The following is a 12,517-nucleotide window of genomic DNA, read 5'->3' on the forward strand; positions in this document are numbered from 1 at the left end:
GGATAACCTCGCTGGCACCTGACCAAAATGACCAATGAGGAGACAAGATACTTTCAAAGCTGAAGGGGGTGGGGGAGAGAAACAAAGGGTTCTCTCTGTCTGTGTGATGCTTTTGCCGGGAACAGAAAAGGAATGGAGTCTTAGAACTTAGTAAGTAATCTAGCTAGATATGTGTTAGATTCTGTTTTGTTTAAATGGCTGATAAAATAGCTGTGCTGAATGGAATGTATATTCCTGTTTTTGTGTCTTTTTGTAACTTAAGGTATGCCTTGAAGGATTCTCTATGTTTTGAATCTGATTACCCTGTAAGGTATTTACCATCCTGATTTTACAGAGGTAATTCTTTTACTTTTTCTTCTATTAAAATTCTTCTTTTAAGAACCTGATTGCATTTTTCATTGTTCTTAAGATCCAAGGGTTGGGTCTGTGTTAACCTATGCAAATTGGTGAGAATTTGTATCAAGCCTTCCCCAGGAAAGGGGGTGTAGGGTTTGGGGAGAAAGACGTTTCCAAGCGGGCTCTTTCCCGATTATATATTTGTTAGATGCTTGGTGGTGGCAGCAAAAAAAAGTCCAAGGGCAAAAGGTAAAATAATTTGTACCTTGGGGAAGTTTTAACCTAAGCTGGTAAAAATAAGCTTAGGGGGTTTTCGTGCTGGTCCCCACATCTGTACCCTAGAGTTCAGAGTGGGGAAGGAACCTTGACAGGCAGTCTGAAAAATGTGGATAATAATGACCTTCCTGCCTAGGTATAGCTCCTCTTTACCCAGTTTTACTAAACATTTTCTTCTGTTTTAAAAGATATTATTGGTAGAATCTTTCAAAACAGAAGAAACTTCTGAACAATCACAGTAAACTATCTATTTGTGCAATTATACAAAGGTCTGTATCACATCCATTATGGAGGAACATAAAACTGAACATTTTTTTAGTCTAGGAATTCCTAGACCTCTGACTGATTCTTATTACAGTAATCTCAATCATTTTGCACTTGCACTTCCCCGTCTGTTTGTTGAAACCACTTGACCATTCTCATATGTTAAATCAGTTCAGAAAACCCCCCATGCTTGCACAGAGCCATACGGAAACCAGTAAGGATCCACCCAGGAGGTGTCAATGAGATAGTCCCTATCCCAAAGAGTGTACAAACTTCAGCAAATCAAGTCCTCAGTCCCTGACTGGGGCCTTTAGGGACTAAAGCAGTACAAATAAATAAACATATCATTCAAATGCACCAGTCAGCAACATATTGCTGTGTTATTAAAAGCCTCCAAACAGTGATTAGTGTCCCATTGTACTCGGCACTGTACAAGAAAACAACACAAAGACCTTCCTGTGCCACAGAAAACCCATAATCTAATATTTTCCACTGTACAAAATATGTGAATAAATAGATGATTGAAGGGTGAGGATATGATTGAGGCAGCAGTAGAGCTCAGAACATTTCTTACTCATTTAATTTCCTTGCTTCTTTCACTCTGTCCCACCCTTCTGTGATACATGGGATGTGCCTCCTCTCTGCAGATACTGGAGGTGGTTCAGTGCTGTTGCTAGGCACTTAGCCAGGCCTCCTTGTGTACCCCGCCAGAAGACTCATTCAATTATATAATAATAATAATTCTCAACAGGACATTATTAGAGCAGCAACTAACTAAATAATTATGCAATTGCATGTAAAACTGCTCCTACCACCTCAATTACTGACTGAGGAATAAAAACAAAATAAATTTCCCATGCTTAATAACATCATCCTGGGGTAGCAGACTTGTTGGAGACACTGTTAGCAGAAGGGAAATTACCTAATAAATATTTCACTCTGCAGCCCTGCATCTCCCACAGTTCTGAGGCACATTGGAAGTAGTGAGCAATGTAATCAGATAGGGAGGGAAGAAGAAAAAAAATAAAACACAAAATGTATCCTTTCAGAAATTTATTTTGGGACTACCTCATCCAGTACCTTCTTACCTAAGGATGCCTCTGCAGTGGAATGGAAACATACTCTGTAGAGTTTGATAAATGTACTGTATGAGGATCACAATGCTGCTCTGCAAATTTTCTCAAATGAGGCTCAAGCACAACTCACAAAGCCACTAGGGACCTTGTAGAGGGAGCCCAGATTCCCTCTGGAAACATTTTCTTGATATTTGGTGTGCCATCTGTAGCAAGATTTTAACATCTTGTTTGCAGCAACTTTGAGGCTCTGTAGCCCTGGCATTTTGGATGGAATGAGACTAACAGAATACGATAGGCAGGGGTCCACTACATGCTGGAGATTTCGCTCTAGAGAGCTACAAACATCTATTTATGCCACAACCTTTCCAATGACTGCTGATGACCGAGACAAGGACAAGAGAGCTATCTCCTCAAAAGCATGAAACAGAACAAAAAACAAAACAAAAACAAACACACACACACACTTTGGGCAGAAATGTTTCTGGAGTTCTAAGGACAACATTTTCCTCAAAAGAAGTGCAGCAGATTCTCATATAGACAGAAGTGCTAATTCTGAATCCCTGCATTTCGAAGGGAATGACAACTAGAAAAGCAGTCTGCGGGCTTGTCTAATTTAGCCATTATGATTGACCTTGACATCTAAAGATCCTCAGTTGAGGAATACAATGTATGGACACAAAGAATACTGCTAGGGAGGTACCTATCTTTCTATGGTGCTTGGTTGTAAGACTCCATCCAAATCATCCTGGATAAACTTTAGTGTAACTGGGATCGCCAGATGTGCTCCGCATAAATATAATTTTCTGGTAGAGTTCTGTTTGGGTATCAAAAGTGAATCAGTGAGGCTAACACAAAACCCTTCATGATTTCCATTTCTCTTCAAATACTCAGGTTAACTGCATGTGGTCCAGGTCCAGATGAATAAAGAGTTCCTCTTTCAGGAGATCTAGTCTATTCTGCAAGTGCAGTGGAGGTTCCTTAGCTGTTTCTATCAAGTCCAAAAAATATCTCTGCTGGGTGAGTGAAGGACTAGCAGGATGATCCTCAGTGCTCTTTGCTTCTTCTATTTCACAAATCTTTTTACATCTGCACAAGATTCTCTCTGCCTGGGACATTAATTCCATTACTTCTAAGAGATGTTTCAACCTCTGGTTACTTCCTGATTGTGGAAAGGATATGAATTCATGCTTCACATCATAACTCAACCTCTAACCAATAAGGTTTAGGAGGAAAATTTTTCTGTGGGCAGATTATTGCCTAATTGCCTGCTACAGGGTTCCAGGAACCTCCTCCAGAGTGGCTAGTACTAGTCACTGTCAGAGACAGCAAACTGGCCACTGGTGTTAATTTTCATGTTCTTGTTCAGACTCACCCAATAGTATTGCTTAATGAACCAAAAGTATATGTTGTCTGAGCTTGTGGGAAATCATATGGCACAAACTGTGAATTTGAGAAAGTTGATGCTTTCCTTTTTCTGGGTGAGGGCCCGTGATCCCTAAGTTATCTCTTCTTCTTGGTATGCAACCCAACTAGAAATGCTTGTTTCCACAGTGAGTATGCAGGGTGAAGGGTGAAGAATGAACACTAGATTGGCATTCAGCGCTTTCCTTATACTTATCTACCCCACAAAAGAATATTCAGACTTGATTTGGGAATTACACCTGATTCTGCATTGCAATCTGGTGATAGGAATGAGATATAAAATAAAAGCAAAAATTAAAATACTATTATATGTTACCCTAATAAATACAAAGCATATTTAGATTTTTTAAGCAATTAAGATATTCCTTACCAATATAAATACCAAGTTAGATCCATAACCCAGTTTTACATTATGCTATAAAATAAAAATATCCCAGCCACTTATTATATTTTAATCTATATAAGTAAAATAATAACTGTGTGGACTTGTATTATACTGTGACTACACTCTCTTAAAATAGTGTAATAAAAATAGATTATGACTTTGAGTTTGATGAAAACGTTAAACACATGAATAGGCTTGTTAATTTTCAGTATTAGCAAGTAAGATATATGGAATGGAAAGCTATGTTTCACTTTTCAAAACTAAAACTATGTCTAAGCATGTTCACAGAACCTCATTAGGAAGAAATTGTGCTGTGCTTAGCTTCAACAGTATCACTCCTATTTCTCAGAAATTTCCTTCATCAGTGGATATAGCAGATTCATCTCTTCACATTTTCATATGACTCTGTCACTGTCATCTACTAAGGTTTCCATACAGAAAGTCCCACTCCCATTATAGAACCCTGCCATTCAGATGGCTATAAGCACCTACTCTAAGCACTTAGTCTTTACCACGATGCTGGTGGTAGTCATAGCCAAGCCCTGGTCGCAGAGGAGGCACCTGGACCTGTTCATGCATGAATTTTAGTAAGATCCCAAACCACAGAAGCAGAACAATGTCATGAAGATTAAAATCCTAGAGATGAAGCAGGACCACAAATTTGAGGTGCTGAACCTACAGTGAGTCTAATGAAGAGTTCCCTGCTTCCCACAAGGCAGATAGCTCACTTGGGAGTGGGCTTAGACATTTTAATAGGTGAGATTCCACATGAGGCATTTCCAGAGGTTTCTGATAAAGTTACAGAACAATCCCAAACTGAATTCAGGATTAGGGTCCTAGTGTCAAGCCAGGAGTTGAGGTTGCTGAAAGAACAAATGAGTCTGAGGAGCATATTCATCCTCCAGATCCCGAGGTGCGCATGATGGATGCCAGTCTTCAGGGATGGGGATCACACTTGGGGAAAAGAACAGCATCGGAGATTGTGGGATCATATCATGCAACCACAAAAAAAGGGAAAACAAGAAAAGAAAAGAAACAAAGCACCAACTTTCTATAGCTCAAACAGTCAAGTCTGCCTTCAAAATGTCCAAAGTTACATCAAAAGTGACCACATATTAGTCCAGTCCAATGTCTCCATCACTGAGAAATTTATCTCAATAATCAGGGGTGGGAAACTCAAGTCACAGTACTCTATTCACAGATGATGGAGATAATTTCCTGGGCAAATGTAAACTTAGCTTCCATCAGAGTGGTTCATATAAAGGGAACGCTAAAACAGATGGTGGCCTAGTTCAGCAGGCAATCCATAGAGACATCAGAATGCAACCTGAACCAGCAGGTATTCAGCCTAATAACAAACAGATTCAGCCACCTGAAAGTGGGCCTGTTTGTGGTTTGAGGTTTACTTTGCTGTTCTCATTTCAAGCAAAAGTTAGTCACACTTCCTTAATTTAAATTAAATTCAAAAGAGGAAATTTTGACTGAATTAAGACTGCAGATTGTCCCTAATTAAACATTTAGAAAGAAAATGTATTTCTATAGAGATTTAACAGTGAAATAAAAAAAGTGTTCTGTAGCACTTTCATGAATGCTAAAAATTCTACAATAAATGCTGTCATATGAAACATATGACATTAATGTTGGGCAGTGCTGGAAATGGGGAGGAGGGTAGAGGTGATTATTCCAAACCTCTACACCTCACTACTTCTGCCAGCTGTAAACTGGAAAAAGCTGGAGCATACCATAACTTCTGAGGGGTACACAAACACTTACTTTCCAATGCAAGCACTTCTGGTGGTGCTAGGCTCACCTTTAATATCCCAGAAAAAAATGTATATAATATACAAGGTACAGAACTAACTAAAAAAATAAACTATGGACAGGTCACCCACTCTTATTCATGCTGAGTTGTTCCTGATTCAACTAATAGTTCCACTGAAACTAATGCCAGTGCTCATGGAGGAAAAGAGTAATAAAGAGTAATAAAATTGAGCCCTACATTAATACAACATTAGGGTGAGATATTTAAACACAAAAGATTTTAGAAAATGCAAAAAATAGGGTTTTCACAGTAACATTATGTACATGGGAGCCCCAATCTTGCTCTGTGTTCTAGCTGTGCTGAGCACAACTTGGGATGGGAAATGCAAGTTCCTGAGGTAAAGTAGAGTACATCTCTCAATGCTCTGCTCAATGCTGGTTATCCAATGTCTACCCACAACCAGGGATTACTGGGTGCAGTGATGCCACAGACACAAGTATGCTAGGTTCTGTGAGTCTTCTCCATCTCTCTCCACCCGCAGACTTTCTGGATACTTTGCACCTCCAGAGAAGCATAAGGAAAACTGAAAGGGGGCCAAGTTCTGGTATAGGATAGATATACTGTATATCTAAATAGTCTAATTAATAAACAAAAATATGTGTGCATTGTAGCTGAGTTAATGTTACCGGGAGAAATTTAGAGCTTTTGCATTTCCAGGAACATTTAGTTTTGAAATATGTAAAGTTAAATGTTACAATAACAAAAGCGGATTTTTATGGGGGGTAGAGGGTGTTTGTTTTGCAGGGAGATTGCATTCAAATCTTTTCTTATTTTCTAGGGAAATGGAAAGATGCAGCTGTCCATTTATGCTAGTCTGCAAGTGGTCCAAACTAGGACTGGAGCACATGGCTCATTGAAACAAACTGCGTGGCAGGGAGGAGAGAGTTCCCACTCTTATTGTTATTGTTTAGCTGCTACTTTTGTCTTCAAAACTGGATTCACGAGGCAGCATGTCTGAAAAAGCAACACATGAAGGCAACATAAAAAGATAGAAATATAATTTACATTTTTGGAAGACTGCTGTGTGTTTTAATGACACATTTACGTTTCTCATTTACACTGTGATGTAACAACAAGCATCAGGCTCTGTTAAACTATTAGCAGATACCTAGACCCATGTGATATTTCAATACTTATAATATTTTAATTTAAAATTTTCTGCAAACCTTGCAGTCTATTACACAGTAAGGACTATTTCCAGACAGTTAGTTTGAGGTATGCTTTCTTTTATCTCTCCCTCCACCTCCACCTCCACCACCACCCCCACCCCACTCATTTCTGAAGTCTCTCTGGGTCAGAAATACCATAAAAGATTAAAAGGGATTTTTTTTTTCAATCTCCAATAAATGTAAAACAGCTAAATGGACTTTTCCTCAATATTTCTAAAAAAAACCAAAACAACTTAATGCAGCAGCCAAATGAGTCAAGTTACAGTCAACTTTCTACATAACCTAACTGTAACTTATAATAGACATATCAGAATGAGAAGTGATATATAGCACTGTATTTTAGGAAATCAGGCATTGTGCTTTAGCAGAGGCATATTTTGCTTGTTTCATTGTATTTACATATAAAAATAATGCCTTTTAAACATAGAATCTGAAACATGAAAACCTAAATTTAAAATAATCCATGCATACATGATTTGGATAATGACACAGAGAGTACACCTATAAAGTCTGTGGATGGTACCAAGTTGGGAGGGGTTTCAAGCACTTTGGAGGACAGGATTAGAATTAGGGTTAGGGTTAGGGAGGGAATAATCAACAGCACAAATACAAAATGAGAAAGGACTACCTCAGAAGGAGTACTGCAGAAAAGGATCTGGGGCTACAATGGATCACAAACTCAATATGAGTCAACAATGTAATACTGTTGCAAAAAAAGCAGACATCATTCTGGGATGTATTAGCAGAGAGTTGTAAGCAAGACATGAGAAAATTCTTCTTCTCTATTCAGCACTGATGAGTCTAGAGGAGAGCAATCAAAATGACTAAATGTCTAGACAACATGATCTATGAGGAAAGATTGGAAAAATTGGGTTTGTTTAGTTTGGAGAAGAGAAGACTAAGTGGGGGCATGATAACAGTCTTCAAGTATGTAAAATGTTGTTAGAAAGAGGAGAGTGATAAATTGTTCTCCTTAACCACTGAGGACATGATGAGAAGTAATGGGCTTAAATTGCAGCAAAGGAGATTTAGGTTACACATTAGGAAAATCTTCCGAACTGGAAGGGTAGTTAAGCATGGGAACAAATTATCTAGGAAACTGTGGAATCTCTGTCATCGGAGGTTTTTAAAAACATATTAGAAAAACACCTGTCACAGATGGTCTAGATGATACTTAGTCCTGCCTAAAAGTACAGGGGACTGGACTAGATTTATCGAGGTCCCTTCCAGTCCTATATTTCTATGATTCAATTTAGCCATTTTGTTCACGAATAAGAACTAATGGAGAATTACTGATTCATCAATCTACAGGCAGATACATAAGATCCTGATTTGGTAAATCTAAACTTTGGCTATTTTAGAGAGACTACCCAAAAAGTACATATTCCATATATCAATATTTTTGTTTGTTTACTTACATATCTCTGTGACCCATCATATTCACACCTCTCTATTTTTCCCAGGCTGCCATCTGAAAAGTAGAGTTTCTCTGCACTGTGATCAATGGTAAGTCCATTTGGTGTGAGGATATCAGTACTGATAATAACCTGTGCATTTTTCCCAGAAAGGGTAGCTCTCATGATGCTTGGATGCTGCTCATTCCAGTTAGTCCAAAACATTAAACTGTATTAACATCAAAATAATAATAAAAAGCTGTAAGCTAACCTTGTCTTTATTTTACTTCCTATGTTAATTCCACTTATAAGTTAAGAATATGAAAAACATGTACCTTCAAATATAGTTATAGTTTATATAGTATTTCCAATTAAATTATAATAAAATCAATTATTGCAGTTTATTCTGTTTTAATGAGTGCTCTGGCATTCTTTTGGTCTAATATTTTAAGTAGTGCACCTTTCTCCAAGTTATGAGAATCAATTATTTCTAACAAAGGATAACAAGTATGACAGTCAATAATTTTCAAATTATAGCAGATCCTTGACTCAAATGCAAGCATGGACTTTGTCTTCCCACAAATCTTTTGAGTTTTTATCCTCAATTCTGTCACCTGTTTTTTTCTAAACCAGGGAAAATCCATCTATACAAGGCCCTCCCCAGGTTACTTATACCCTGTAGTGAGGCTGTGAGAGACATGCTACATGGAGAGTAGATGCAGAAATACTGCAAATGGGGTCTGCTTACACAGACTTTAGTGGATGATGCATATTTCACAAAAAGAACATACCTCCCAATTTACATAAAGTTACTTCAGAATCTATGCTACATTACTGACTGAAATGACATGTTTGGCTATTTAGGTTCTAATGTGCCATAAAAGAAGTTCAATTAAAGAGAGAGAGAGAGAGAGAGAGAGAGACTTGACTCTCAATGGTGCATGTCCTCCTAAGACACAGCAATTTTTTAAAATTCTACCTTTACAAGTCTAAATTTAGGCACCCATTTGCCCTTTGACTAGGTCATTTGCATGGACACATACACTAGTAAGACAAGAAACTGAGGTTTTATTTTAAGACTGTAAAATATTTGTATTTCCAGCTTTTACTTAAGAAATTTGAACTGTTTATTACAGAAGCGAACAGCTAAATGGAGAATACTTATCCTTTCTGTTCTACTGTAACTATTTCAGGCAGGTTTTCTTATTTTTTCAAACATCAGCTTGAAGGGTTTTTGGTGACACATAGTACAAAAATATTTGAGCATGATCTAAAGGATTATTTGGATTAAATGAGACATTTTAGGATTTCTGGAAATGCTTTCAAAAATAAAAGCATGAAATTTGGCTCCTGAAACTATATTTAGGCATTTGCCTGATCTTCAAAAGTGCTGAGTACCACAGTTTTCACTTACACGAATGGGAGATGCTCGATGCTCAGCACTTTTGAACATTCAAAAACCAGTAATATAGATGTGGTACATACTTTTGGCATTCATCAAGAGCTAATACATGTGGATGATCATCTTCAGACATTGTTATTACTGCCTCCCTGTTGAAAGCCCCTTGTCGTTTCTGGTCAACTGTATGTCTTGTGATAGATGATGTAGTAGAGCTGGTCCAATAGAGAGTATCCCAAGCTCTATGATAGGCAAGTCCTTCCACAGAACCTACATCTGATAAAGACAATTAGAAAGAAAATAAATTACTTCTTGCTATCAAAGAAAGGGATTTTTTTTCTAAATAGTACTTGTTGAGTAACACAGTGGTTCAGATATTTTAACTCTTCCCATTTCCCACTTTTTTTATTCCAGCGTCACACACTGAGATCCAGAGAGATTAAATGATGTATCTTAGGTCACACACAAAGTTTGTGGTGGAGCTGGGCTTGAAATCCAGATCTCTTGTGTCCCACTATAGTGTGTTAAACAGAAGATAACTTCCCCCCTCTACACAGTCATTCCTCTCTTATCTTACTAACTTTCAAACTAAAATTGTTGGCAGTATCTTTAAGCTTATATATATATATAAGATATATATTTTCCAAGAAACACATTCTCCGTCCCAGATTTTAAAGTTTCCTATCACTTCGATGCAAACAAATGGTACAATGGGCGTTGGAGGTGATGGAACTGCAACAACACACCAGGGAAGGAAAATAGAGAATGGATTTATCTAACTTTCCATCTAACTCATAACATCCACAACAACAGGAAACTTCAGTTAAGTCCCTTCCTCTTCCCATTGTTTACTTATAACCTGATTTTAAGATTCGCTGTGCACTCACAATTTCCATTGAAATCTATGGAGGACTTATAAAAATCAATCCATTAAACATTTCATTATCAGTTTAAAGAAAATAAAGTAAAGTAAAACCATGGAAGAATAAGCAAATATCATCTGCAGATATTAAACTTATATGATACAGAACACCTGTGAACTGTTAAATCCATTAATATATTTTCAATACAATACTGCCAGCCAATATTTTAAAAATTGGGACCTTTTATGCAACCAGTAGTCAAGTGAAAGTCAACAACTGACACTGAAGGCAGAGTAAGCTCACCTTTTTTTCTAATTATACTTATTATTAAACGGTATCTGAGTTCATATGTTATAAATGTAGATATCCATTTGCATTAATGAATGAATTCTTTTTTTTCAATGTTAACTGATTGTTTTCATATCTGAAAATGTTTAGAAAAACCTTCTGCATCAAAATACATTTTTTTAAACAAGCTACTGTACCGTGCTCTTTCATCCTACATGAAAAATATGAGGAAGAAACAAAAGCAAATTAAATTAATAGCCAGCTAAGGAATACCTTTAATGCTGTCAAGAAAAGATAAATTGTACACTACCGATTCCAATAAATAAAAGTGACACTGGCAGAAACTGGAGTAATTATTTCTTACTATTGTGTTCCCAATCACTAAGACAACATAACTGATACTCTGATTCTTTATCTATTTAGTGTATAACACAAAAAACAGTTTTAGGCAGAAAGTTAGATGCAACATATTACATTTCTAGATTTTCCTTCAATGGCTCATTTTATAAAATGCAGTATTTATTAACTTGATTATTATTTTTTATATTTGGCATTGTAGAGGGTATTATTTTCATCCTGCAAGTAATATATAGAAAACAGACACGCACCAAAGTAAGCTAATTTACTTTATCTATAGTAGTTCATACACACAAGGCAAAAAAAAAGGATTAGCTATGAATGTGTCACTTTCACTGATTCATTCAATATTTTCTCAAAAGTCTCCAGAGGTGATCCTGGCAATTACAGGCCAGAAAGCCTATCTCCATTACCAGGCAAACTGGCTGAAACTCTAGTCAAGAACAGAATTATCAGACACAAAGATGAACACGATATATTGGGGGAAAGTCATTGTGACTTTTCTAAAGGGAAATCATGCCTCGCCAATCTATTAGAATTCTCTGAGGGTGTCAACAAGCATGTGGACAAGGAGGTCCAGTTGAGATAGTATACTTGGACTTTCAGAAAGCCTTTGACAAGGACCTATGTAAAAAAGCTCTTAAGCAAAGTAAGCAGTTATGAGATACCAGGAAGGTCCTTTCATGGATCAGTAACTGGTTAAAAGACAGGAAACAAAGGATAAGGAGAATAAATGGTCAGTTTTCGCAGTGGGGAGAGGTAAATAGCAGGGTCCTCCAAGGATCAATATTGTTCAACATATTCATAAATGATCCTGAAAAGGGAGTAAACAGTGAGGAAGCCAAGTTTGCTGATGATACAAAATTACTGAAGATAGTTAAGGGCAAAGTGGACTGTGAATAGTTACAAAGGGATCTCACAAAATTGAGTGACTGAGCAAGAATTTGACAAATGAAATTCAATGTTGATCAGTGCAAAGTAATGCACATTGGAAAACATAATCCCAACTATACATACAAAATGAGAAGGTCTAAGTCAGCTTTACCACTCAAGAAAGAGATGTTGCATCATTGTGGGTAGTTCTCCGAAAACATCTGCTCAACATATGCCACATCAGTCAAAAAAACTAACATAATGTTAGGAATCGTTAAGAAAGGGATAAATAATAAGAAACAACAATGTCATAATGTCACTATGTAAATCTATAGTTCACCCACACCCTGAATACTGCATGCAGTGCATCACTCCATCTCAAAAAAGACACATTAGAATTGGAAAAAGTACAGGGAACGGCAACAAAATTATCTAGGGTAGAGAATAGCTTCCATATGAGGAACAATTAAAAAGACTGGTACTGTTCAGCTTAGAAAGAGACAACTAAGGAGGGATATATGATAGAGGTCTATAATATCACAAATGGTGTGGAGCATGTGAATAAAGAAATGTTATTTACCGCTTTGCATAAT

The 12,517-nt window shown here is 37.1% G+C and overlaps 1 protein-coding gene across 1 annotated transcript in view; it reads right to left on the reverse strand.

The window, feature by feature from the left end:
* LRP1B (LDL receptor related protein 1B) overlaps window positions 1-12,517 on the reverse strand; it is a 1,054,628-nt gene that overhangs the window by 323,579 nt on the left and 718,532 nt on the right. The window contains exons 42-43 of the mRNA XM_077830376.1: window positions 9,630-9,819; window positions 8,169-8,373 (exon numbers count right to left, since the gene is read on the reverse strand). Of these exons, the coding sequence (XP_077686502.1) occupies window positions 8,169-8,373; window positions 9,630-9,819 (395 nt within the window). The remainder of the gene's footprint in view (window positions 1-8,168; window positions 8,374-9,629; window positions 9,820-12,517) is intronic.

The sequence above is a fragment of the Eretmochelys imbricata genome, chromosome 11, assembly GCF_965152235.1.
Source record: "Eretmochelys imbricata isolate rEreImb1 chromosome 11, rEreImb1.hap1, whole genome shotgun sequence".
Classification (NCBI taxonomy): domain Eukaryota; kingdom Metazoa; phylum Chordata; order Testudines; family Cheloniidae; genus Eretmochelys; species Eretmochelys imbricata.